Source organism: Muntiacus reevesi, chromosome X (genome assembly GCF_963930625.1).
Source record: "Muntiacus reevesi chromosome X, mMunRee1.1, whole genome shotgun sequence".
Taxonomy (NCBI): Eukaryota; Metazoa; Chordata; class Mammalia; order Artiodactyla; family Cervidae; genus Muntiacus; species Muntiacus reevesi.
The window spans coordinates 50,643,591-50,668,330 of NC_089271.1; the positions used below are offsets into that span (position 1 = coordinate 50,643,591).

General features: G+C 45.2%; 1 protein-coding gene across 8 annotated transcripts; it reads right to left on the minus strand.

Annotated features, from left to right (window-relative positions):
- Positions 1-371: 371 nt before the first annotated feature.
- On the minus strand, positions 372-24,152 carry GPR173 (G protein-coupled receptor 173). 8 transcript variants are annotated; one of them, XM_065914835.1, is made up of 3 exons: positions 23,492-24,152; positions 22,846-22,933; positions 372-4,409 (listed from the first exon to the last, which is right to left on the minus strand). In XM_065914835.1, exon 3 carries the CDS (start codon positions 4,310-4,312, stop codon positions 3,191-3,193), a length of 1,122 nt encoding a protein of 373 aa, XP_065770907.1. In that variant the 5' UTR covers positions 4,313-4,409; positions 22,846-22,933; positions 23,492-24,152; the 3' UTR covers positions 372-3,190. The 8 variants fall into 8 exon arrangements, with proteins under 8 accessions (XP_065770907.1, XP_065770904.1, XP_065770906.1 ...); XM_065914832.1 differs by lacking the exon at positions 22,846-22,933; XM_065914834.1 differs by lacking the exon at positions 22,846-22,933 and having other exon boundaries at positions 372-4,949.
- Between the last annotated feature and the right edge of the window lie 588 nt (positions 24,153-24,740).

Here is a 24,740-nt window from a genome sequence, read left to right on the forward strand (position 1 = left end):
GGGGGGGGGGGTGGCAAATGGATGGTCTCTCATGAGGCACAGTGGTGGGGTTCTGACTTCCGTCTGGGATTCGTGCCACAGGTATGCTTCTCACTTTTAAACCCTGACAAAATCACTGCCTCTTTCTGAGCTTGTTTCCTCTCCTCTTAATAAGGTGTCACTAAAAAGACATTTAGAAAACTGCCCATTGCAGTCTTGTCGTGGTAGCAGAGAATTGGAGACACCTACAGACACATCATCCAGGAGAATGAATAAGAAAAATGTGATATATGTATAAGATGGACCACTAGAATGAATTAGGTGTAAACACGGCAACATGGCTGGATATCTCAAAAAACACAATGTTTTGTGAAGAAAGAAACGGAACAAGATTTATAGTACAATACTGTTTATGTAAATTAAAACACATAACAATACCATACATTTCCCACATGTACACGTATATGTAAATAAAACACATGAATGGTGGATGGGAAAAACACACGTTAAATACACAAGAGTGGGGTGCCTGTGTGGGAGGGGGGATGGGATTAGGGATGGGTGATGAAGTGGACAAAACAAAACAAAAAAGAATATAAGGGCTTCATATGGACCAGTGATGATACAGTGTGCCAAGAACTGAGGAGTATGGTCAACTCAATTCTGTGCATCTCATAGAGTAAAGTAATTGAGCGCCCAGGGAACAGGCTGACTGGGGAGACTCCCAGGCTTGTTTTTTTTTTCCCCCTGTGACATCCATCCTTCTGAATTTAATCAAAGCTTACCAAAATCCCAGCTGTATACAATGGATCCTTCTGAAGGGCTCCTATCCCAGACTGAGCAGTCCCTCCATAAGCCATTACTTTGTGTGTGTGTGGGGGGGGGGGCATTACCTAACCCAACAGTTCCCCCAAGTTTGATCCCCAATTACCAGTCCCCATTCTCCATGGTGGTCCACTTTCAGGAACACCTTATCTGGGCTTTTGAGAGGAGACTCATACAGGAGTTGGGAGTGGTACCTGGGGGCTCCAGACTTTTGGAAGAGATGGGATTCTCAAGTATCCTGTCCCCCATGTTCAGAGCCTGGGCCAGGGGAGGAAGATCTTTTGAGATGGGAGTCTACCCTCTTGCTACATCCATACATATAATTTTCAAGTTCCACCTCTCTAACCACTCTGCTTCCTGCTGCAGGCACATACTGTTTTGTCTTCTTTCAATTAGGTGCATATGTGCATGTGTGTGCTCACATGCACTGTATATGTCTCCACATACAGGCATTTGCTCACATATGTGCCCCAGGCCAGAGTGCGCCCCAACAAAGTCACACAGACACACTGTCTCACTTGACCATACCTCCCTACATGTGGCCATGGCAGATAGGGCACACACCCACCCCCACACACAGACAGAAAGAGAAAACATCCAATATAGCATTGTTCATTTCAGTTTTCCATTTACAAAATCCAGTGGTGAATCCAGGCAGTTAGAAAAAAGAAATAGAGGAAAATCCTCCTGAATGTACCCTATGTACCCCCACCCCACTCCCTGGGAAAGGCACCCCCATCACTATCACTGAGAGAACAGGTAACCCCCTGTATACCAGTCTCTCAGCCACTCTGGCCTGCCTTTCCAGGGCCACTCCATAACCAGGCTCATTAATGTCTCTCCTGCCTAGAGTGCCTTCTCCATTCCTCTTGCTTAAGTCGAGGCTTGCCCAGTTCCGGAGCTGTCTTAGGGTAAGGAGGGAGTATAGGACAAGGGCTTCTATAGGGGAGAGAAAGGGGGTGGAAAAATACAGATCTCCCCCTCTCCCAGGAGATAAGAGGGGGACAGAGAACTTGGGAAAGACCAGGCAAAGAATGCCAGTTTGGCTTACCAGTCCATAAGACTTGATGTGAACCCAGAGTGGCCTCTGCCCTGGGAAGGAGGCTTTGGATCTCCCAACTGGGAAATCTGGCTGCATTCTGCTCCACTTGGGGTGGAAGTGATGGTGGAGGGAAGAAGAGGGGGAAGGGCTGTTCAGAGCAAGGAAGGTGGGGGCTAAGGGCCCAGAAGGCCAAGGGTTACCACAGAGGGGCCTGAGGCCCCTGAGGCTTTAAGAGACAAAAGAGGTCAGAGAGGAATGGACTCAAGTCCACAGTGCCTTGGAGGTTATACCACAATGGCTTACCAAGGCCCTCAAAGAATTTTCATCTTCAGGAGATAGCATGAACTCAGGAGACAATTCTGGGGTTCAACTCTGCTCTGACCCCAGGCTTTGGGATTCAGCCATTCTGGGGAGTTTGACTTTCTCCCTACACTTCCCTGGAGTGCTTCCCTACAGCACCCCCTGGAGGGGTGCTACTCCTGCCTGTATGGCACCCATCGACTTCAGTGGGGTTGGAGTGGATTTCCATCCTCAGGAAGAAGAGGTGTAGGATGGGGATCCTGGAGGCAGCTTGAGAGAATGCAGCCAAGCTGAGGTCTCTTCAGCTCAAGGCATGTTGCTCACATCCTGCTCTTCACCTAACCTGGGTTCATCCCTGAGGCCCTTCTCCCTCCCCTCCTTGTTTCTCAAACAGATGCTCAAGAAACACTTGGGAGGTCTGGACATGGTAGGGATGGATAAAAGATTGGCCTTGGGACCAGGGTTAGCCTAAAACAACATTGCACACAACATAGCAATTAAACCTTGCTCCCTGGGGACCGAGCACCCACTTTGGTCCCTCTCATCAGCAGATCAATTTCATTCAGGCCTTGCTAAAGGACTTGGAAGGAGAGGGTGCATGGGAGCAGAGGGGACAATAAGAGCTCTAGAAGTCTATTTTACAGGACAAATTTCCCCCTTCTGGACAATGTCAGAGGAGAGACATTAAAGCAAGAAAGCCTGTCTCCTCAGCTATGAGTAGGAAAACCTGCATTTTCAGTTTTTTTTTTTTTTCTGAATTGTCACTTCTGAGAGAGAGAGAGAAAGAGGAGAGAGACTGTAGAAGTGGAGAAGGAGGAGGTGGAGACAGGCCCCATAGGACTAGAAATGCATCTTTCCCAGTCCCCACTCAGTCCCCAGCCCTGGGGAGGTGTTGGCAAAGGTGCCTAGATTCCAGGTTGTTCCAGGGTCTGGGGCTGGAGCTCAGAAAGAAAGGCTCCTGTGTGGAGCCCTACCTCTTCCCTTCTGTTGACTCCATCGTGGGGGCCACGACCTTCTCCCTGCCTGTCTGCCTACCAGCCTGCTTCACATCACACAGTAGGGTTCTCTAGGAGCTGGGGCACCTCCTGTGCCCCAGCAGGGGGCGTGAGTCCTCAGGCACTTCTTGAGGTCCTTGTTGAGCAGAAAGCAGACGATTGGGTTGACGGCAGCCTGGGCGAAGCTCATCCAAACAGCAGTGGCCAGGTAACGGTGGGGCACGGTGCAGGCTTTCACAAACACTCGCCAGTAGCAGGCCACGATGTAGGGTGACCAGAGGAGCAGGAAGAGCAGTGTGATTGCGTAGAACATACGGCCCAACTGCTTTTCACCCTTGACCTCGTCCATGCCCAGCAGCCGCCGGCTGGCTGCATGCCCATTCTGCCGGATACCCAGTAGGGTTGGTGGCATGGGCCCTCGGCCAAAGCCAGCGATCCAATTGGCAGCAGCCTGGCCAGTGGCCCCAGGGCCATGGAATGTCCAGTTCTGACTGATGGCTGGCACCATCTGCACAGGCTTCATCTTGCGGTGACGATACTCAAAGAGGAGCAGCTTGCCATAGACAGCATGTGTGGCTGCCATAAGCACAGCCAACATAAGCATGAAGCCCAGCGTGTCATTGGCCTTGAAGTAGCGATGCTCAAAGATACACTGGTCCTCCTCACGGATGAACTTGTAGGTGCCCACGTCGAAGACAGGTGGGAAGGCCATGGCCACAGACAGGGTCCAGGCCATGCAGATGACGGCTGCGCATGTCCAGAGTGTCATGCGCTTGGCATAGAAGCGGTGGTGGGCGATGGCCATGTAGCGTGTGACGCTGATGCAGAACAGCATGAAGGCCGCATGGAAGCAAAAGAGCACAGCCATAAAGGCCACAATCTTGCAGCTGAGCGCACTGAAGGTCCATGAGGAGCCGTGGCGCACAGAAGCCAGCACAAAGGGGAAGCAGACGGCAGAGCGTATGCCGTCAGCCAGGCACAGGTCCAGCAGAAAGTAGTAAGGAGCCTTGTGCAGGGCACGGTCCTTGAGCACCAGCAGGGACAAGATGGCGTTGCCCGCCAGGCTCACGCACATGATCAGTCCCAGCAGCACCAGCTTCACGTAAGCCGCTGCTGATGGTGGAGACAGTGCACCGCTCACCTCCTCGGGCTCTCCAGTGGTGTTGGCCATACTGAGGGACAGGGGCTGCTCCCAACCCTATGGGGTCAGCCAGTCCAGTACTCGATGGGCCCCAGGGGACTCCATCAGTTGTTCTGCCGGGCTGCACCTGTAAATGAGGATAATGGGGGAGACACAGACACAGATAGACAGAGGTATGAGGGCAGGAGAGCGTGAAAACACACACACAGGGGTGGAGAGAGTGAGAAAGGACAGAACAAAGAGAAAATGGACACAAATTGAGACAGAAATGGAGGGGATGAGAAAGAGTTAGAAAAAAATAGGGAGACAGAGCCAGAGAGACAAGAAGAGGGGGAAAGAAGGAGAGAGTAGGGAGGGAGAGAGAGAAACACAAGAAAAAGAAACAGTGAGAAACAGATGGAAAGGAAAGGTGAGGAAGAAAGAGAAAGGGCAGTGTTAGTGTGTCTACGCGGCCTCCCCTCTTACTCCCAGCTGGTGTCAGGCCCTGCCCCTGGCCCACTGCTGCTCCTCCTCCCTCCTTGCTGAGTGAGGGGTGCTTCATCTCTCTGGATGTCCTCGGTTACCTCTTTCCTCCATTGGTGGGTCTGTGGGATGGGGATGGGGATGTGGGTGCGGCTCTTCTCTCCCTTTGTAAAGCCCAAAGGTTGTGTTCTTCAAACTTTTAAAACTGCCACCCATAATAAGAAATACATTTTACATCACAACCTGATACACATACACACATGTGCACATAGAGCTGAACCCAAAGTTTCACAAAACAGTACAGATCCTATATGTAATGTACCTCATTAGCTTTTATTCTATTTCACAGTGGTTTTATTTTTTTCTTTTTGGTTAACACTAGTAGCCACTCATGAAATAGGTTTCTTTATTCATAATCAAGAACGTGTTTAGCACACTCATGGAACAGTAGGAAGATCAGTGTGGTTGAAACAGGGCAGGCAAGAGAGACAGTGGAAAGTTAATTCACAGAGGGGTCTGGGGCCAGATTGTGCAGGGCTGTGGGCCATGACAAAGACTTGGGTTTTTACTTTAAATGAAGTGGAAAGTATGTGTGAACATAAAGATATAGGTATGCTTGTATGTACTCATTTCTTGAAAAACTATTTATTGAGCATCTACTGTGTGCCAGGCACTGGTGACACAGATGTGAAATAAACAGACAAAGGTCTCTGCTCTTGTGAAGTTGACATTGTAGATAATAAAGAAGATACATAGATGAAATATAGTAGGTCAGATGATGATAAGTTCCTAAATTTAAGGAGGGAAGGGGGATAGGAAGTGCCAGGGGTGGAGGAAGTACAGTTTTGTTTATTTATTTTTGGAAGTACAGTTTTAAATGAGGTGGACAGGGGAAGCTTCATGGAAGAGGTGACATCTGAGCAAAAATATGAAGGAGGTGAGCGAGCCATGTGGATATCTGGGAGAAGAGAAGTCTAGGCAGAGGGAATAGCCAGAACAAAGGTTCTGAGGTGAGACTGCACGTGGTACATTTGAGGAAGAGTAAGGAGGTAGGTGGGATGGAATGAGCAAGGGGAAAGTGGTAGGAGAAGAGCTCAGCAAGGTGGTGAGGCCAGATCACATAGGTCACATTGAGGACTCTTGACTTTTACTCTGAGTGAGATGGGCGCCATGGGAGAGTTTTGCACAGAGATAAGATGTGATATGACTCAGGATTGAATGGGATCCTGCTTGCTGTTGTGAGGAACATAGATGGCGAAGGTAGAAGTAGGGATACTACTTAGGAGGCTCCTGTAGTAATCTGGGTGAGAAAACAGCATCCTTGTGCCCCCCTGCCCTGCTTTATTTCTCTTCCTGGAATTTCTCTCTTCTGATGCACTACATAATTTACCTTTTTTTTTTATAGTTGTTTTAATTTATTTATTTATATTGTCATATAGTTGATGTAAGTATTATATAAGTCACAGATAGTGATTCACAGTTTTAAAGATTATACCTCATTTATGGTTAGTATAAAATATTCACTTTTAAATTTGCCCCTCCCTATTAGAAGGAAAGCTCCACAAGGGTAGGGATTATTGACTCACACACTCTAAAAGAGCAGTGCAGAGCCCACCGTAGACTCTCAGTCAAAAGCTGTCAAATCAATTGGTTGAGGGACTGGGGGACTAGTGGCTCAGGGAGGGCCACCTAGAGGCATCCAGGTCGGATTTGCTGAGAAAGCAGTCTGGGCAGTGTGTGAATGGGAGGGCGCAGGAAAGCTTGGGGGTAGGTAGGAGAGCTCCTAGTGTATGAGGGCTGGGTGGGGGATATAGGGTGTGATAGGATAGCAGGGCAGGTTTCCCAGGAGAGGCAGTAAAGCAGAAGCCAGAGAAGCTCAGAGCTCCTGCTGGGGCTGGGATGGGATTGAGGTTGGAAGATGTGGGGCTGGAGTGGATGTCTTTCTGCCCCCTCCCTCCCTGGAAAATGGCTCCCCTCTGCACTGTTTCTCAGCTCAATCCAACTGAGCCTGCCACAGCCACCTGGGGCCAAACTTTTCTCATGGTGCCCCCAAAGTCTCAGAGCCAGTGCCAGTGGACCAAGAGAAGGTGCTAGGGCAGGGGCTTGAGATAAGTGGAGTTGGTGGGCCCCTTCAGCCCCTCAAGGCCTCACAGCTCCCACAGATCTGTGGACTAGCTGATAGCTGGGTGTGTGTAAATATGCACACACATATACACACACACACTCCTTAGCCTTGAGGAGTGGCAGGGGGAAGTGATAGAGACAGAAATTGAATGTAAGACAGAGTCAGACACACAAGTGACAGAGAAAGAGAGAGGAGCAGAAAGAGAAAGATGGAGACATAGGAACATGGCAGGGAGGGGTGGGAGAAATAAACAGAGAAAGGAAAGAGGTTTACATAGAGAAGAGGAGACAGAAAGAGGAAGAAGAAAGGAAGCCAAAAAAAGACAGACAGACAGACACAGAGAAACAAAGACAGTGCAAGAGACCAACAAGGGAGAAATATAGAGACAGAAAGGGGAAAATAGATGAGAGTGGGAGAGAGAGACAGAGAGAAAAAATAGAGAGAGAGAGAGAGAGGGAAGGAGGGAGGGAGACAGAGACAAAGAGATAGAAGGACAGGGATAATGCCAGGAAATGGAGAAAGATGTAGAGAAATAAAGAGACAGGGTTGGGGAGTGAGAGACAGATACAGAGAGGTGATGGAGATAGAGGCAGAAATAAAGATGGATACAGAGATAGGGAGACACAGAGAGACAAACTAAGACCAAGAAAGTGGATAATGTGTAGCTCAGAGTCTCAGTGAAAACAAAACAAACACTAAAACAGAATAAACAAAACAAAAAACCATAAAACAATACCAGCAAACAAACAAAACCCTGGTGTTGCCTGGAAAGCTGGGGTGATAATATAAAAAATGAGGAGAGGGTCTGAGCATGGATGGGCAGCCACAGCCTGGGACCATCCGAGACTAAGGATGCATGTGCATATGCGTAACATGTACACACCTGCTTGTGCCCAGATGCCCTTAGACAGAGATACACAGACACCAACACACACACTCAGAATCACATAGGCTACTTCTATAGAGACCAACGGACAGCAACCAGCTCACATATAGGGGCACTGGTGTGCATGCGAGGTGTGCATACACACACACATACACACACACACACACACACACACACACACACACACACCCTGTATATTGTGTATGCTGCCTCATTCACACGGCACAGTGTACCCCTGCTTAAACACTGGCGCTTTGTTCTCAATAAAGGTATTACTGCCCCCTAGGGGAAATTTTGGAAATTTATAGGCGCATTTTTTGGTTTCCACAGTGCTGGGTGTGTCCCTCTAACATTTTTGGAGTCCGTGAGGATGTTGGTTGTCCGGAGGCCTGTAGGGCAATTCCACACAATCAACATATGTCTCATATCCCATAGAATTTTGGACTTGGCATGAACTGAACCTAGACTCTAATTCTATTTCACTGATAAACACAGTTGTTTCTTTGATTAAATATATCCTGAATTATCCAGGAATGTGGCTGTCATGTTAAGTCTAGAGACTATGCTTTGTTTTGTGGAGTACTTTCTTTGAGTAGTTCACTATTTCGGAAACTCACATCCCTAGACCTTTGCCTGTCATTTTCCTGCACTTTGTACAAAGGGCAGCTTCTGATTTTTCCCCTTCTCTAAACCCATGTTTACCTGTTATGTTACAAGCCTTAATTCACTGAATCTCTTAGGGAGTGTCATGTTCAAACATTTCTGTATTGAAATACAAATTATTTTCTTATAAATCACTTTTATTTCTTATTTATTTATATTAAAGTTAATACAATGTGGATATGGTATAAAATACTATATGTCTTCTTTTGAAATTATATATGCAGAGAGGTTATATTATCTAAGAACTTAATGTCCAGATGGTAAAGGGGTGTTACAAAATGTGTTACATAAAAGAGGGTGTTGTGTACGGGAGGGCTAAGAATTGCTCATAAGCACAGACACAACCAGACACAAACGTACATACACATACATGTGCAGTGGCCCACAAACCCATTAATTACAACTCCCCTAAAACACACACAAATTTTTAAATCCTGAGAGATACACACACATAAACCTACTCATTGTCACTCACACTCAGGCTCATATATACCCTTTGTCCCAGTGTACCTGATTATTCAAATCTTCTCATGTATTCAAACTCTTGCAACATAGGTATGAAAACAGTGGCATATCTATATTATCACATATACAATCATGGTTACACACGTTAACACTCAGTTACATACACCAGCATGCTCACATGCGCTTGAACCCTGACACACACATATATACACACACAAACACACATATGTATGTGGATACAGACAGACTGCCTCTCGGATACCAACAGAAGAAACAAACTAGTTAAAAACTACTCATATATACACACATGTACATACTCTAACACACAGAGACCAACTGATCCAAGATGTCTCACACAGATTAGTTACACTCACCAACACAGATGTGTATACCCTAGCACAGGTACACACAGTTGCCCATTCATGTACATTATGCAAAGAAGTAGACCAGCTCCAATGAACACACACACACACACACCCCTTAGCAAAATGCAAGCACAAGCAAACACAAAGAGAAAAGCCAGATATAGTATATACAGATACACTCTCACACACAGATGTCTATACACACATAATCTTGCTCACAACCCAGATATACTTACTTGACATATACATCCTGCAACAGGTACATATCAAGAGACAAACCTGTGCAAGTGCACAGAGCAGCCAACTCTGGAACATACAGGTGGAAACATTAGCAGAGCTGCCCCAGGCTGGAGCAAGATGGGGCTCAAGGGGACCACGTGAGAAGGAAGGTTGTAAATGTCTGGACTGCTTCCTGTAGGAACATCCCAGAGAGTTGGATTATTACTTTGATTGTCACTTTTTGTTCATAATCAGTGAGGCTTTTTGCTTTTGCCCATACATGTACAATGTTTGTTTTTCTTTTAATTTTATCTCATTCTTATTTTGGGGCAATTTTTTTTCTACAAAAAAAGAAGGGCTATATGATTGTAGCTGTTATTACTATCATATAGCATCATGTGCTCAGTTGCTCAATTGTGTCCGACTCTTTGCAACCCCATGGACTGTAGCCTGCCAGGCTCCTCTGTCCATGTGATTTTCCAGGCCAGAATACTGCAGAAGGTTGCCATTTCCACTTCCAGGGAATCTTCCTGACCCAGGGATTGAACCTGCGTCTCTTGCATCTCCTGCATTGGCAGGTGGATTCTTTACCCCTGTGCCACCTGGGAAGCCCTATGTAGTATTAGGTGTTCCTAGAGAGAATATATCTATTTTGTTAATTTCCTTGATTATTGCTTCTTTTGGGAAGCCCTATATAGTATTAGGTGTCCTAAAGAGAATACACCTATTTTGTTAATTTCCTTGATTATTATAAGCTTCTTTATTAAAAAAAAAATGCTTTCTTCTAGAACATTTCAAACAGAAATGTAAAAGAATCCTGTAACGAACCTCTGTGCATCCACTGCCCAGCTTCACCAACAGTCAACTCATAGGGTCTTGTTTCGCCTATAATCTCACCCAGTTCTCCCGCTTTCAGAGTATTCTGAAGCTTGTATATTATGCCATTTCATCCATAAGAATTTCAGTAATTATTTCTAAAAGATAAGAGCTCTTTAAAAAATATTAGAACATTTTTATTATTTCTTTGCTTATTGATTGATTTGTTACTGGCTTTTAATATTTAAAATTTGGCAAATATGATTCTTGGCAGGATTTCATAATTGATTTCACAATTAATTTTTATCTTTTTTTTTAGTTCTACCACTTTATGGCTACCAACCCATCTCCCTCCACCCTCGTGCACACATGGTCAGTCATGTAACCCCATGGACTGCAGCCTGCCAGGCTCCACTGTCCATGGACTTTTCTAGGCAAGAATACTGGAGTGGGTTGCCATTTCCTTCTCCAAATTTTTATCTTTTATTATACAAAAAATTTGTCAATAAACAAGTGCAGCCTGACTACAGTTGAATTGATTCATTAAAGAGAACTCTAAGCCTTTCTGAGTGCTGCTTAAAAATATAGAAGACCTAGAACTTGATTTTGGGGAAAAAAATCAATTTTCAGAAGTCACAAAGGTCTGCTGACCCCTTCAATGGTTCATATTCAAGTAGATTTAATTTTTAAGATATTTCTTTCCTCATCAAATTGGACTTTTTGATCAAAGCTGGAAAATCAGGAGACTCATAAGACAAATGCAGTAGTCTCCCCTACAAAATAATCCAGGATATTCCTAATTAAAACAATTTAATGAGGATTGTCTCAGACTTGAGTTCAGCTGCCAATTAGCCCTCTTTACCTCAGCCTAAGCATCCAATTTGCATGGAAAAGTTTTGAACAGAAACTTTCCCAGTAGGCTATGTTGGTCAACAGACCATAAAACAATCTATTGCACAGAGAAAGATATGGACCTTTTGAAGCATCTAGAAGAGCAAATTAAGAAACTGGGCTCTTTTTTGAGATGAGTTAGAACATTCTTAGATGGAGCTCAACCAGCTAGTAACAAGGTTATGCAATTAACCTGTAAAGCTAAGATGCCTGCCCAGTAGAATCTTTTATGTTAGCAGTCTGCTGGGAAATTGTCCACACATTTGAGACCAAATAAAAAAGGGGACACTTTCAATGATTTCCATTAGGAGACACACTGATGACAGGTCAAGGGATATCAAGATAACACTAACCCAGAAGATCACTGAATTAAAGAAGTTTTCATTTTATATTGATATATCTCAGGATGTTGATTAACTGTTATTGGTTTATAGTACTGGTCAGAAAGCCTTAAGAGAAATGCCAGAAGCACCAAAAAAACTAAGGTTGAAGTATTCAAAGTGATAGATAAATATTTTGAAATATTGTGGAAACTCTGCACAAGTCTGTGGACTGATGCTGCTGTTGTGATGGCAGAAAGTTTACAGTTGGAATTTGTTCTGAAAATGCTGAGAGTCATCCATGGAGGAGCCTTAACCTATAAAAGTTTGCCCAAAGGTCTAACTTCTACTGTAAATGATGCCAGGTGAATTTAATTAGATCCAAGGCATTACCCACCCACTTATCAGCTTTCTCTGGAGCACTGGAATCAGTATACCTTTCTCTATTGTTTTAAACCTAAGTGTGTAGGATATTATAAAGGAGTTATGAGCTAAAAGAAAAATTTCAGCATTCCTTTGTGAATGATTCTCCCTTTGCAGATTGGATGCTTACTGGTTTCAACACATGGCTCTTTGAGCATGTGAATAAAATATATCAAAAATTTTCGACACTCAAAGATACATGAAAGTATACTGACAAGGTTTATGGATTTGAAGCCAAATGTCACCTTGGAAGAAGTCAAGTGAAGTATGGTTCCTTGGGTGATGCTTAGTTACCGTTACAAGGTAATACTAAAGAAGACTTATTATGAATAGAACAAGGTCTACTTAAGGGAAAACTTCATTATTTTTAAATACTCAAAATGAAAATTTTCTGTTGGATTCAAAATTCATGACCATTTGTTACAAGAAATTTCAACATCACATTTGATTGAAAGAAAAGAAAGAGGGGTTAGATTTCAAGAAGGAGCTCACCTTTGAAGCACAAAATTCAAAGGCTAAGAATTATTGATTATTGATGAGAAAAGTTTTAACCAATTAAAAAATACCCTCTATTTGCTACCACTTACTTATGCAAATGGTTTCCTCTTGACAGTCATTACTAAGAGACAGAAGAGGTTATGTAGCTATTCCCAACATAAAACCTGGCTCTCTGCCTGGCCATGGCAAGAATGAGTGAATTATAAAAGGGAGGTGAAAAAGGGAAGTGTGCTCAAGAGTTGCTTCATTTCGTAAGAAAGGTTGGTAAGATGTGAAAGCACCAGCCATATTCAACATAAGAAACTGCGCCTGATGCTTCAGAGAAACCAAAATGATACCTGATGACCCCAAAACTCATGCTTTTAAGTGAGTTTTCTGAACTATGCTGCTACATTTCATATATCCAAGCTAATTATGAGGGCATTAGGTCAAACTATGCGTAAACAACCTCCATGGAATGGGTTTTACCTTTTGACATCAAGAAGAGACAGGCCACAATGGAAATTTATATCCGGGTCAAAAGTACCAATGGTTAGTTGCTTTATTTGTTTTGTTTGGGTTTTTACCAAGATGTACAATAATTATATAAATTATCTATGCTCAGCACTAAGTGATTTACCCAATCATGATGAAAATGACCATAAAATAAATCAAGACAGTCATGACTGAAGATGCAGAAGTGGGCATGAATGTTGACCACTACAGATTTGCATGAGTGAATTAAAAAGTTAAGTTTACAGAAGTGAGCTCAAGTGTGCCATGAAAAAAACTGGAAAAGATTTCATTGAAAAGTTGTATACAGGGACTTCTCAGAAGTACCGTGGTTGAGAATCTGACTGCCAATGCAGAGGACACGGGTTTGATCACTTGTCTGGGAAGATTCTATGTGCCATGGGGCAACTAAGCCTGTGTGCCAAAACTACTGACCCCACGCTCCACAACGACTGAAGCCCACATGCCCTAGATCCTGCGCTCCACAACAAGAGAAGACACTGCAATGAGAAACCCATGCATCACAATGAAGAGTAGCCCCGCTTGATGCAACTAGAGAAAGCCCACGCACAGCAACAAAGACCCAGTGCAGCCAAAAATGAATAAATAAATAATTTAAAAAATTGCATACAAATCCAACACTAAATAACTTCTAAAACTTGGCATTTTAATTTCCTTATCACAATTTTTATAACATAAAGAAAATGTAAGGAATTTCTTTTCCTCAAACCCCAGTACCCCAAAATCCCCTTAAAGTTTACTATGGTGTGCCATACAAATATTTCACCTTCTCTGTGTGCTTGACACATTCACAGCTAGTCATATTGCATAGACACTTGCAGACGCAAACAGATACACAGCACACAGGCAAAGGTGTACATGGAGATTCAAATATGCACTCACATCCAGACTTACTGCGTCTGATAAGTGCAATTGGATGCTCACACACGTACCTCCTTTCCTACACAGAAAGAGTTAGGCATGTGTGTAGGTGTCCACCTACCAGCAAATCATGCAAAGATTTATATAACACACATATAACCACCCTTCTATAGAAATACAGCCCTAGGCACTGATACATTTGCCATTCACATGGGCACGTGCAGACACACACACCTACAGACCAAATCGTATGGACTTATATGCTTTCAGACACAGTCATACATGCACGGATGTAAGATCTGACATTCAGACACAGGGTACATCCTGCTCACATCCTACAGATCTAAGCCCTTCCCCACCCCCAGGCTTTTACACTAAGAGATTTAAACCTACTCTCTTATATAAATCCTACCCTGGCACACATACATATATACACATACAGACACATGGCTCAGGCTCACTGCTACGTACACAGAGGCAGATAGGCATGTGGAGCAATGCAGACTCATGTATACACACACGTAGCCACTGCTGCTTATAAACATAAACAGACACAATGATTCACACCTACACATGCATTCACATGACACAGAACACATATCTTAGTACATGAGCATAAGGCATGTACTCTTCACACATCCACATCAACCCACATCATCACATATAAACCTGAATACCAACCTTCTTACATTTACAGACACTCACAACATGCATACATTTACACTCTGACCATTTAAAAACCCATTTACAGTTAAAAACACACTGTGTACTGCCACAGATACAGGTATATGCACTCATACACTCAGATGTGTGTATGCTGGGAAACATACACACAGGGCCAAACCCCCTCCATCAACCTCCCAGAACCATGCTTTCATTCTCATATACCCATGGCTTTATACACACACTGGGACACATATAAGTACAAACCCACTTTTATGTACAAACACACTCTCACATACAGCCAGGATGAGCAAATACATGTGGATACTGATAATGTGGCAAATATGCATATAGAAACTACCCCATTCACACTTACAAATAGGCACATGTGACAATTATAGTACTGGGTAACGCCATATAAGGTGCCAAACACAGTCCAAAGCACTTTTTGAATATTAACTCATCCAATTTTCATCCTATAAAATAGGCAGTATTATTACCCTACTTTACAGATAAGAAATTAGGGTATAGAACAGACTTTTGGACTCTGTGGGAGAAGGCGAGGGTGGGATGATCTGAGAGGATAGCATTGAAACATGTATATTATCAAGTGTGAAACAGATCGCCAGTCCAGGTTGGATGCATGAGACAAGTGCTCGGGGCTGGTGCACTGGGATGACCCAGAGGGATGGGATGGAGAGGGAGGTGGGAGGGGGGATCGGGATGGGGAACACATGTAAATCCATGGCTGATTCATATCAATGTATGGCAAAAACCACTACAATATTGTAAAATAATTAGCCTCCAACTAATATAAATAAATGAAAAAAAAAGAAATTAGGGCATATTTGAGGTTACGTGACTTTCCCAAAGTCACATAGCTAATAAAGGCAGAACTAGGATGCAAACTCAGATCCTGGCTTGAAACCTTACAGATTCAACTTACTCACATGTAGAAACACACTCACCTCATACACATATACAGATACACACTACTCTATCACAAGCACATGTACACACAAGCCATGTACTCAGGCTCAGGAACATACATAAAAACTCCATACATATACACATACATATATATGTCTGTATACACATACACAGACAACCCAGCAGAGGTGTATTTTGCCCCAGGAAAGATATACACATTCACACACATTCCCCAAATCATGCACCCCACCAAGACACACCCACACTATCAAACACACACACATACCACCAACACACCATCTAGATAAATCCACATCACATACAGATGTACCCACATCCATAGATACATACATCCATAGATACACTCCCTACCCAGATATAATAAACTGTGGAAAATTCTGAAAGAGATGGGAATACAGACCACCTGATTTGCCTCCTGAGAAATCTGTATGCAGGTTAGGAAGCAACAGTTAGAACTGGACATGGAACAACAGACTGGTTCCAAATAGGGAAAGGAGAACGTCAAGGCTGTATATTGTCACCATGTTTATTTAAATTATATGCAGTGTATATCATGAGAAATGCTGGGCTGGATGAAGCATAAGCTGGAATCAAGATTGCAGGGAGAAATATCAATAACCTCAGATATGCAGATGACACCACCCTTATGGCAAAAAGTGAAGAAGAACTAAAGAACCTCTTGATGAAAGTGAAAGAAGAGAGTGAAAAAGTTGGCTTAAAACTCAATATTCAGAAAACAAAGATCATGGCATCCAGTCCCATCACTTCATGGCAAATAGATGGAGAAACAGTGGAAACAGTGGCAGACTTTATTTTGGGGGGCTCCAAAATCACTGCAGATGGTGACTGCAGCCATGAAATTAAAAGATGCTTGCTCCTTGGAAGAAAAGTTATGACTAACCTAGACAGCATATTAAAAAGCAGAGAGAGATGTTACTTTGCCAATAAAGGTCCATCTAGTCAAGGCTATAGTTTTTCCAGTAGTCATATATGGATGTGAGAGTTGGACTATAAAGAAAGCTGAGTGCTGAAGAATTGATGCTTTCAAACTGTGGTGTTGAAGAAGACTCTTGAGAGTCCCTTGGACTGCAAGGAGATCCAACCAGTCCATCCTAAAGGAAAGCAGTCCTGAATAGGCATTGGAAGGACTGATGTTGAAGCTGAAACTCCAATACTTTGGCCACCTGATGCGAAGAGCTGACTCATTTGAAAAGACCCTGATGCTAGGAAAGATTGAAGGTGGGAGAAAAGGGGACGACAGAGGATGAGATGGTTGGATGGCATGACCAAATCAATGGGCATGAGTTTGAGTAAACTCTGGGAGTTGGTGATGGACAGGGAGGCCTGGCGTGCTGCAGTCCGTGGGGTCGCAAAGAATCAGACACAACTGAGCAACTGAACTGAACTGAACCCAGATATACCCAAACATTCTCACACACTATCCACATATTTCACATGCACACACATCACTCAGATATACTTTATCTCTCTCCCATACACCATCCAGAGAAAACCTCATACATCCTACTTAGATATACTCATTCCCATATGCCCCACCCCAAGTGGGTACACTATTCTTTTTCTCACACACTATTTAGATGCACCCACTCTCTCACACACACACAATACTAACACACTCTCTCTCACACACACCATCTAGATACACCTCATACATATATACCTCAAATACATCTACATTCAGAGGCACTCCACCCAGATACAGCCACACTTACACAAATTCCCAACTCAGTATACCCACACTCTCACATACCACATTCAGATACACCCAAACTTGCATTCCCAATCTAGAGCCCTCATACCCAATCCAGGCACACCTACAGTCTCTTTCACATGTGGTATTAAGACACACCCACAATGATACACACACCATTCAAAAATATTATACTTACAAACACCTTACCCAGATACACTCACCTAACTCAAATACATCCAAATGCACATAATCCAGAGACACCCTACACATGATCCAGAGACACCTACACATAATCCAGAGACACCCACTCACACACAAATCCTATCCATACACACCCACACTTCTCTGTCTCTCTATCTCTCTCACACATAAACACACAGAACCCCACTTACACAGCCCCAGCCAGATACATCCTCTCATACATATACGCAATATCCAGATTCATCCCCTGTGGACCACTAAGACACATTCACATCCACATGCATCATCTAGATATGCTCCACTACCATCTAGAAACGTCTGCAAATTCACACATACACATCCACCCAAATATATTCAACTTTCACACATACTGTCCAGGTGCACTTCCCCACACACTCCACTGACCAGATACACCCAATGTTCTTGTCCTCTCCACACCACCCAGATGCACCCACATTCCAAACTCATACTTCCTACCCAGCAATGTCCCCCAAACACTCTCTTCCACACACCTCATCCGATTATATACATACTAACACACATACTCAAGTATATATACACCCAGATACACAATCAAAGCTTTAACAACACACCATCCAGATATACCTTAATACACCACCCAAATACACCTGTGCTCTCACCCACCCACCATCGAGATACATTCACATTCAAACACACTCCATCCACACAGTTTCACAAACAGCCTATATATACCACACTCTCTCACACATCATCCAGATATACCCACTGACACCCCAACACACATTCACTCCCTAACACACTCACATTCACTCCCTGACCCAATCAAACCCAAACACTTCTACCCCATCCAGATACACCTACCCACTCCTCCTACTGGATCCATTCATGCTCTCACACTCCCATCACACTCAGAAACACCTACACACTCTCTTACACACACACACACACACACACACACACATAATCTAGCTCCCCCTCTCTTAATCACCATCATCCAGAATACCCACCCGCCACACACACCATGAGAATAAAGTCATGCTCTCTCACATACACCACGCACACCTCACTCACATATACCCCTCACAGCATCCATAGATACTCCCAATTATATACACACTCACACTTCACCCTCACTCAGATGTGCCCAAGTTCTCTCTTACACATACACACACACACATACACCATATTGATATACTCCATACACACTTCCAGTGCCTAGATACACTTGCGCTCTCACCCACCTACACACCATCCAAATTTACCCACATTGAATGCCCCAGTCCAATGCACCCATACTCCCTCATACACTTACTCTACTCAGAAACACTCATACTCCCTCTTATACATATAACATAGATAGGTCCACAATGTAAAACAGACATCTAGATAGCCCCTCACTCTCTCTTGCACCACCCAGATACACTCATACCCACATATCCCTAAAATATATACATTCTCACATATCTTCCCACATAGCTACACCCAGAGTGTCACTCATATCATCCTCCACCCAATAGGCCAATGGTCTCATAGTGCCTCACAAATGCATCATTCACATACACCCACATCCACACTCATCACCCTCAAATACACCCAAATGTCTCACATACAAACCCTATCAGAAACACGCAGGGTCTTTCTTACATACACACAAACTAGATCCTTCTCTCTCTCTCATCAAATATAGAACCTCTTCCACACACATCCTACTCTACCTGAATGTACCTTCCCTTTTCACTTATACATACACATTTAGATCTAGAATTCTGCCTGGATAGCACAATTTGGGTGCTGTGTGTAAAAGCCATTTGCCAACCTTTGATACCACACAATGCCATTTTGTTCTGTGCCTTTGGTGGTGGCAGGAAGGATGGGAAAAGAGGTCTTTGTGTTTCAAGAAATCCTTTTCTAAAGGGGCCATAGGCCCCATTCCCTCGTAGGACATCAGTCATTATTGGTTTCACTTCCTGAGTGTGAAGATGACAGGAATTATCCTGAGACCCATACAAGAGCCCAGCATATGGTCAAGGCCAGAGAAACCCCAGAAGGTGGTTATGGATTGCTGAAGTGTTATGGCTTCTATTCTCTAGGATTTCTACACAATTAAAGCCAGACATGATCTAGCAGGGTACCACTGACCCTCAGACATGCACATAAATACATGCCGGGGTACACAGAGCATAATGCAGACTCACAAGTATCCTCCCTTATCTTCCCCTTCAATGATCAGATCTATCTGTACAAGCCCAAGGCCAAATCTCTTTCCCTGAGACATGCACATGCACAAATACCTACCCTCATCCCCACACATAGGTACTCCCATGACAGCAAACACTCATACTGCACTTGGTACTGCATATGCACATCCATTTATCCTCAAACACAGACATATAGGCATAGCATATATTCACATGACAATGCCCATGAAGGGCATACATTCAGTCACAAACACAAGTGTATACACAGGCAAATTTATGCATATGTCCATAGACAGGCAGACTCTGTATCACACCCAGTAAGACAATGACCAACTCACAGAAGTGAGTTCCCAAATATATACATGTACAGTCCCAGACATTACCACATACGCATATTCATACATATGCACACAAAGATGTACTCACACACACAAACACCCAGATGTGCACATGCTTATAATTTAGATGGTGTACTCATACATGGCATTCTAACACACACAGACATACACACAACTGGGCATGTACACCTATAAGCATATTCACATGAACTTAGGCTTGTACATCATTCCTCCATGCAAGAAATCAGACATGAAGACACAAATTACTTACAAAACATGCTCACTCACAATTACGCATACCATGTATGTATGTTGAGACATGTTCATACAACCATATGAGAAACCATGCAAACAAAAGAAGATTCATGCACATGTGGAAGAATAGTCACATATTCTCACAAACTTGTACACCTGCACAAGAAGAATTGCTAACACTCATCACAGACACACTCATGCAGAGACATCCTCACACACACACACACTCAAATGCACTTACAGGTCAAGAGGGGTGTATATATATACTCACTTATACTGTTCTACAACATACACTCCAAAATAAACAATGGTATACACAAATACACATATACAAATAATTAGAACTGTACAAACTGGTACAGTTTGGACATCTGTACATTCAGACAGACACACACATGGGCATATTTACACACACATACACTAAGATGTGTGTGAATACACAGGCAAATATACAGACATGTTCACTCAAGTGCACACACAGCTAATATTCACACATACTAGCATACACACATGCATTCAGTCACTCACAGGCATTTCCACACTCACACATTCAAACTCAGAAATTCAAACAAAACACATAATGAGACATGTGCATCCAAGAATTATGAGAAGTAGTTGCTCATGCAAACAACACTCAGAAATGCACTTGCACACAAAAGTGTACCCACAAACACAAGTAGATGTATACATGAATGTAGCCATTTACCTATGCACACAGCCTTTTGTGCATATATTTAAAGTTGTATAGCCCTCAGTCATATCCATATATTCAAATGTGCACACACAGGCAAACCCACAAGATATACTTTCATGCACAAAACATGTACATTCACATACTCTCCCCTTCCCACACAATTAATTCTTTTTATACTAGTGTGACCATCTACACTAACATTCCCCTAATCAGATGTGGACCCAACGGTCTGTCTACAGACAATATGTTTTCAAACATGTACACACAGACATAGACATACTTCAAAATGTTGCAGAATCCACAAAGACATTCACACACAGGCCTACTCATACATATACATGACAGGCACACCTATGCAGAAGCGTGTTCACACACACATACCCTCCCATACATGCACACAAGCCCGTTCACTTAGAAATACATCATTAGATGCACCTATACTCATATGCACACATGGGTACACACAAATATACACAATCAGATATACCCAGGCAATCACCTAATAGGATATGCACACCTAGGCATTCTGAAACCCTCATACTCATACACATACAATCAGACATGTACATTCAAAGACAAATGGATACCACACACATATAACACAGCCAGACATTCAACAGGCCTATTGGCTCAGAGAAACAACACCCTCACTCAGGCTTAGGATCAAACATGCCCATTTGCTCACCCAGACAGATATGCAAAGTCATACCCACTCCCTACTCAGGCACCTACACACTTGAACACCATCATGTGACCTGCTCATACACACAGACTCATACACATTCATAGTACCCATGAACAGATACACACACACAGCCATATGTTTTCAGTTGCATATATATACCCATGCTCAGGCCTAGATGCCTCTGGACCACGTGTGGGAGTCTCTCCCTTCTGTACCAAATGCTTCTTTAGAAAAGTCTAGTCTGTACCCCAGAACGCCACCCCCCTGCCCCTACAGAGGAGGTTTTCTGGGCCTCAGTGTTTCCCCTCCCTCTACTCCCCTGGCTTTGACAACTGTCCTCCAGCCATTGACCCCTCACGCAGTGGTCCACCACATCTCTACATTCAGAAACCAGCCAGTGGACTCAACTGTCCCTCCAGCCCAAGCTCTATGTTGGGAACTCCCTGGGACCTGTCCCCCACAGCTCTGGCTGCTACATGGGCCACACCCGAAGCCCTGTGATCTCAGAAGCTTCAGCCTTGTCACCAAACTCTTGCCAAGTCTCCCCTCAACAGGGAGATGCATATATCACCAGTCAGCAATGCTGCAGGCTATAAGCCAGGTCTCTGCTAGCTCATGGGGGCTCAAGCATCTATATGTGTGTGCACAGACAGGGGAAAGTGTAGGGAAGGATCCTAGAGGAGGGTGGGGGCAGGAGGCTCTGCCTACAGCCACCACATATTCCTCCTTAGATGAACAGTCACAACACAGAATTGCTCCTGCCTCCCTCCCTTCCATGCCCCTCCCCCATTTACCTACCTGCTGACCACCCCCCAGATCTCAGCAAAGACCCTGGAGAAGAGGGGCCACTCCTTCCTCCAAATAAATAATGACAATATTAACCATGAACAATCACCAACAATATTGACCATGAGCTTTGCTGACATTGCTTCAGGGTCACTTCTACAAACATCCTTTACTTACATGCACCAACTCATTTTGTCACTACACACACCCATGAAGGAAAGGTTACCAGTCTCTTTGACAGATGAGAAAACTGAGGTTCAGTAAGTTCCACTTTCACTGTAAGCTGCAGAGTCAGTAGTTGAGGGAGGTCTCCCTGGAGAATCCATGTTCTCCGTGTACCAGGCTTTCTTGCCTCTTCAGGCAGAGGGACGAGTGGCCAACAGCATGCAAGGCCACAATATCTGGGGAGTCCCAGACACAATGTGGACGTATGAAACAGACTGAGAGCCTTGGATTAAGGCTAGGGCTCACACTGTGGAGGCAACCATGTTGTGTCTGGCCCCTACAGGGTGTTGCATGGCATGGTCCTTGCCCCCACCACAGCATCTGGCAGTCTAGGGCCTGGAAGTGCTTCTCACCCCCACCTCACCTTCCTTTTAGCCCTACAGTGGCTTCCAACCCCTAGCTGGAAATCACAGCAGTATCTTCCATAGTGAGTGAGCAAAAGTCTTTGCTACCTGTAGGGAGAGACAGGGGAAGGAAGGAAAGAAGGAAGAAAGGAGTGGGGGGTGGTCTGGGCTGGGAGCAGCTTCTCTACCCATCTGCCAGCTCATACACATGGGCAGACACACATACACAGACACACGCTGCATGCTGGCCAAGGAACCTGGCTGAGAGTGGAGAAGGGAGAGCAGGAAGCTGCAGGAGGCTGAGCCTGCCCAGGGTGCAGGCACTGTGAGGGGAGCACAGTCGGGCCCCAGACATGCCTTCCACAGATAGCACACAAGGAAATATTAACACAGCCTCGTGCTCAAAGGCAACCATAATTATAAAAATAGACCCTGTACAGGGAAACAGGTGGTGGTTCCCTTCCTCATGGGACATTTGGGATCGAGGAAGATAGGGAGGGCTAGGGGACTCTCCAGGCTTGGGTGCCCAAGTAGTCCTTGTGATGGAGCAGAAAGAGAGACACAGTCAGAGAGAGAGAGCATGTCAGTGATAGAGACTCTGGAATATGTGTGGGGGGACAGAAGTCCCAGCCCCCCATCCTCGATGGAGGGATGTTGCCTACTTACCTAGGTTCTCTCAGCAGGGCTGTTCTTGAAATCCAGGAAGGGGGCTGAAGCTGTCTCACTCAGGATAAATCACAGCCCAGGCCACATTGTGGGACCCTCAGTGATCTGGCAGCCACTGACACTCCTGCTTCTGTTGCCGTGGATACAGCCGGGCTGGTCTAAATCGAAGACATCAGGGGAAGCAGGCACTGGAGGAGTGCACTGGGCAGAGCTGGGGGTGATGGGGAACACCAGGTGGGCAGCACACAGCCTTGAGGTGCCCGGCTAGCTGGCAGGTGGGGGTCCGGGCAGGTGCTTCCCCAACTACACACTCCCTCCCCCATCTTCATGCCTCCGCCAAGCTGGGAGGGGGGCCAACACTGGCCCCTGCTACCCGTCTGCCCGTCTGCCCGCCTGGCTGCCGGTCTCCCCCTTCCCCCTTCCTGTCTGCCTGCTGGCCGCGCCTTTTGTCCTCAGAAGACACGGTCCTTATGGGGCCTCTGCCAAGCCTCTAGCAGATGCTCAGGGTCCCGGGCTCCTCCCTGGAAGCACCCGGGCCATGGCCTGGGAGAGCCCCAGGTTGGGGGAGCTCTCATCCAGGCTCAGCCCGCTCCCCAGGCCTTCAGGGATGGGGAAGAGGTGCAGGTCCACAGCCAGAGGCAGCAGCAGAGGTGGAGTTGAGAAGGGGATGGACGCCAGAAAGAGGGGGTGGGGTGGAGAGAGAGGCTGGCCTGATAGCTGTGTCCTGGGTTTTAGATCCGGGTTGAGGAGGGTGGCTCAGAGCATCCGAGGGGGGTCCTGATGCAAAACAGGGGCACTATGAGCCTGCCGGAGGGACCCTCCAGGCCTGGGAACCACCCCAGCTCACACAAATGTAGGTCCCAAGATGCTGGGGACTCCCAACCTGGATAGGGCATTGGCGGGGAGCCCAGGGCACTAAGCTGGACCCCATTTGGCCTGTCCGTCCCCCCTCTCCTCGATTTGCACGGTCCCTGCCTCAGGGGCGGGCGGAGGAGGGAGGGAGACAGGGAGGGAGAGGGAGGGAAGGAGGGAGGCAGAACAAGCAGGGAGACTCCCAGCTGCCAGCCTGGTCCTCCCTGGGGTGGGGCAGGGAGGGAGGGCTGGGGAGTCCGGCGAGCAGCCGGCTGGCTGGCTGGCCGACTGGGTGGGGATGGCTGGCGAGGTGGCTGTGCTGCCAGGACAATAGCTGGCTGGGGAATTCAGACTCCAGTCTTTCTGAGATGCTGAAGAGAGGCACGCATGAAGGTGT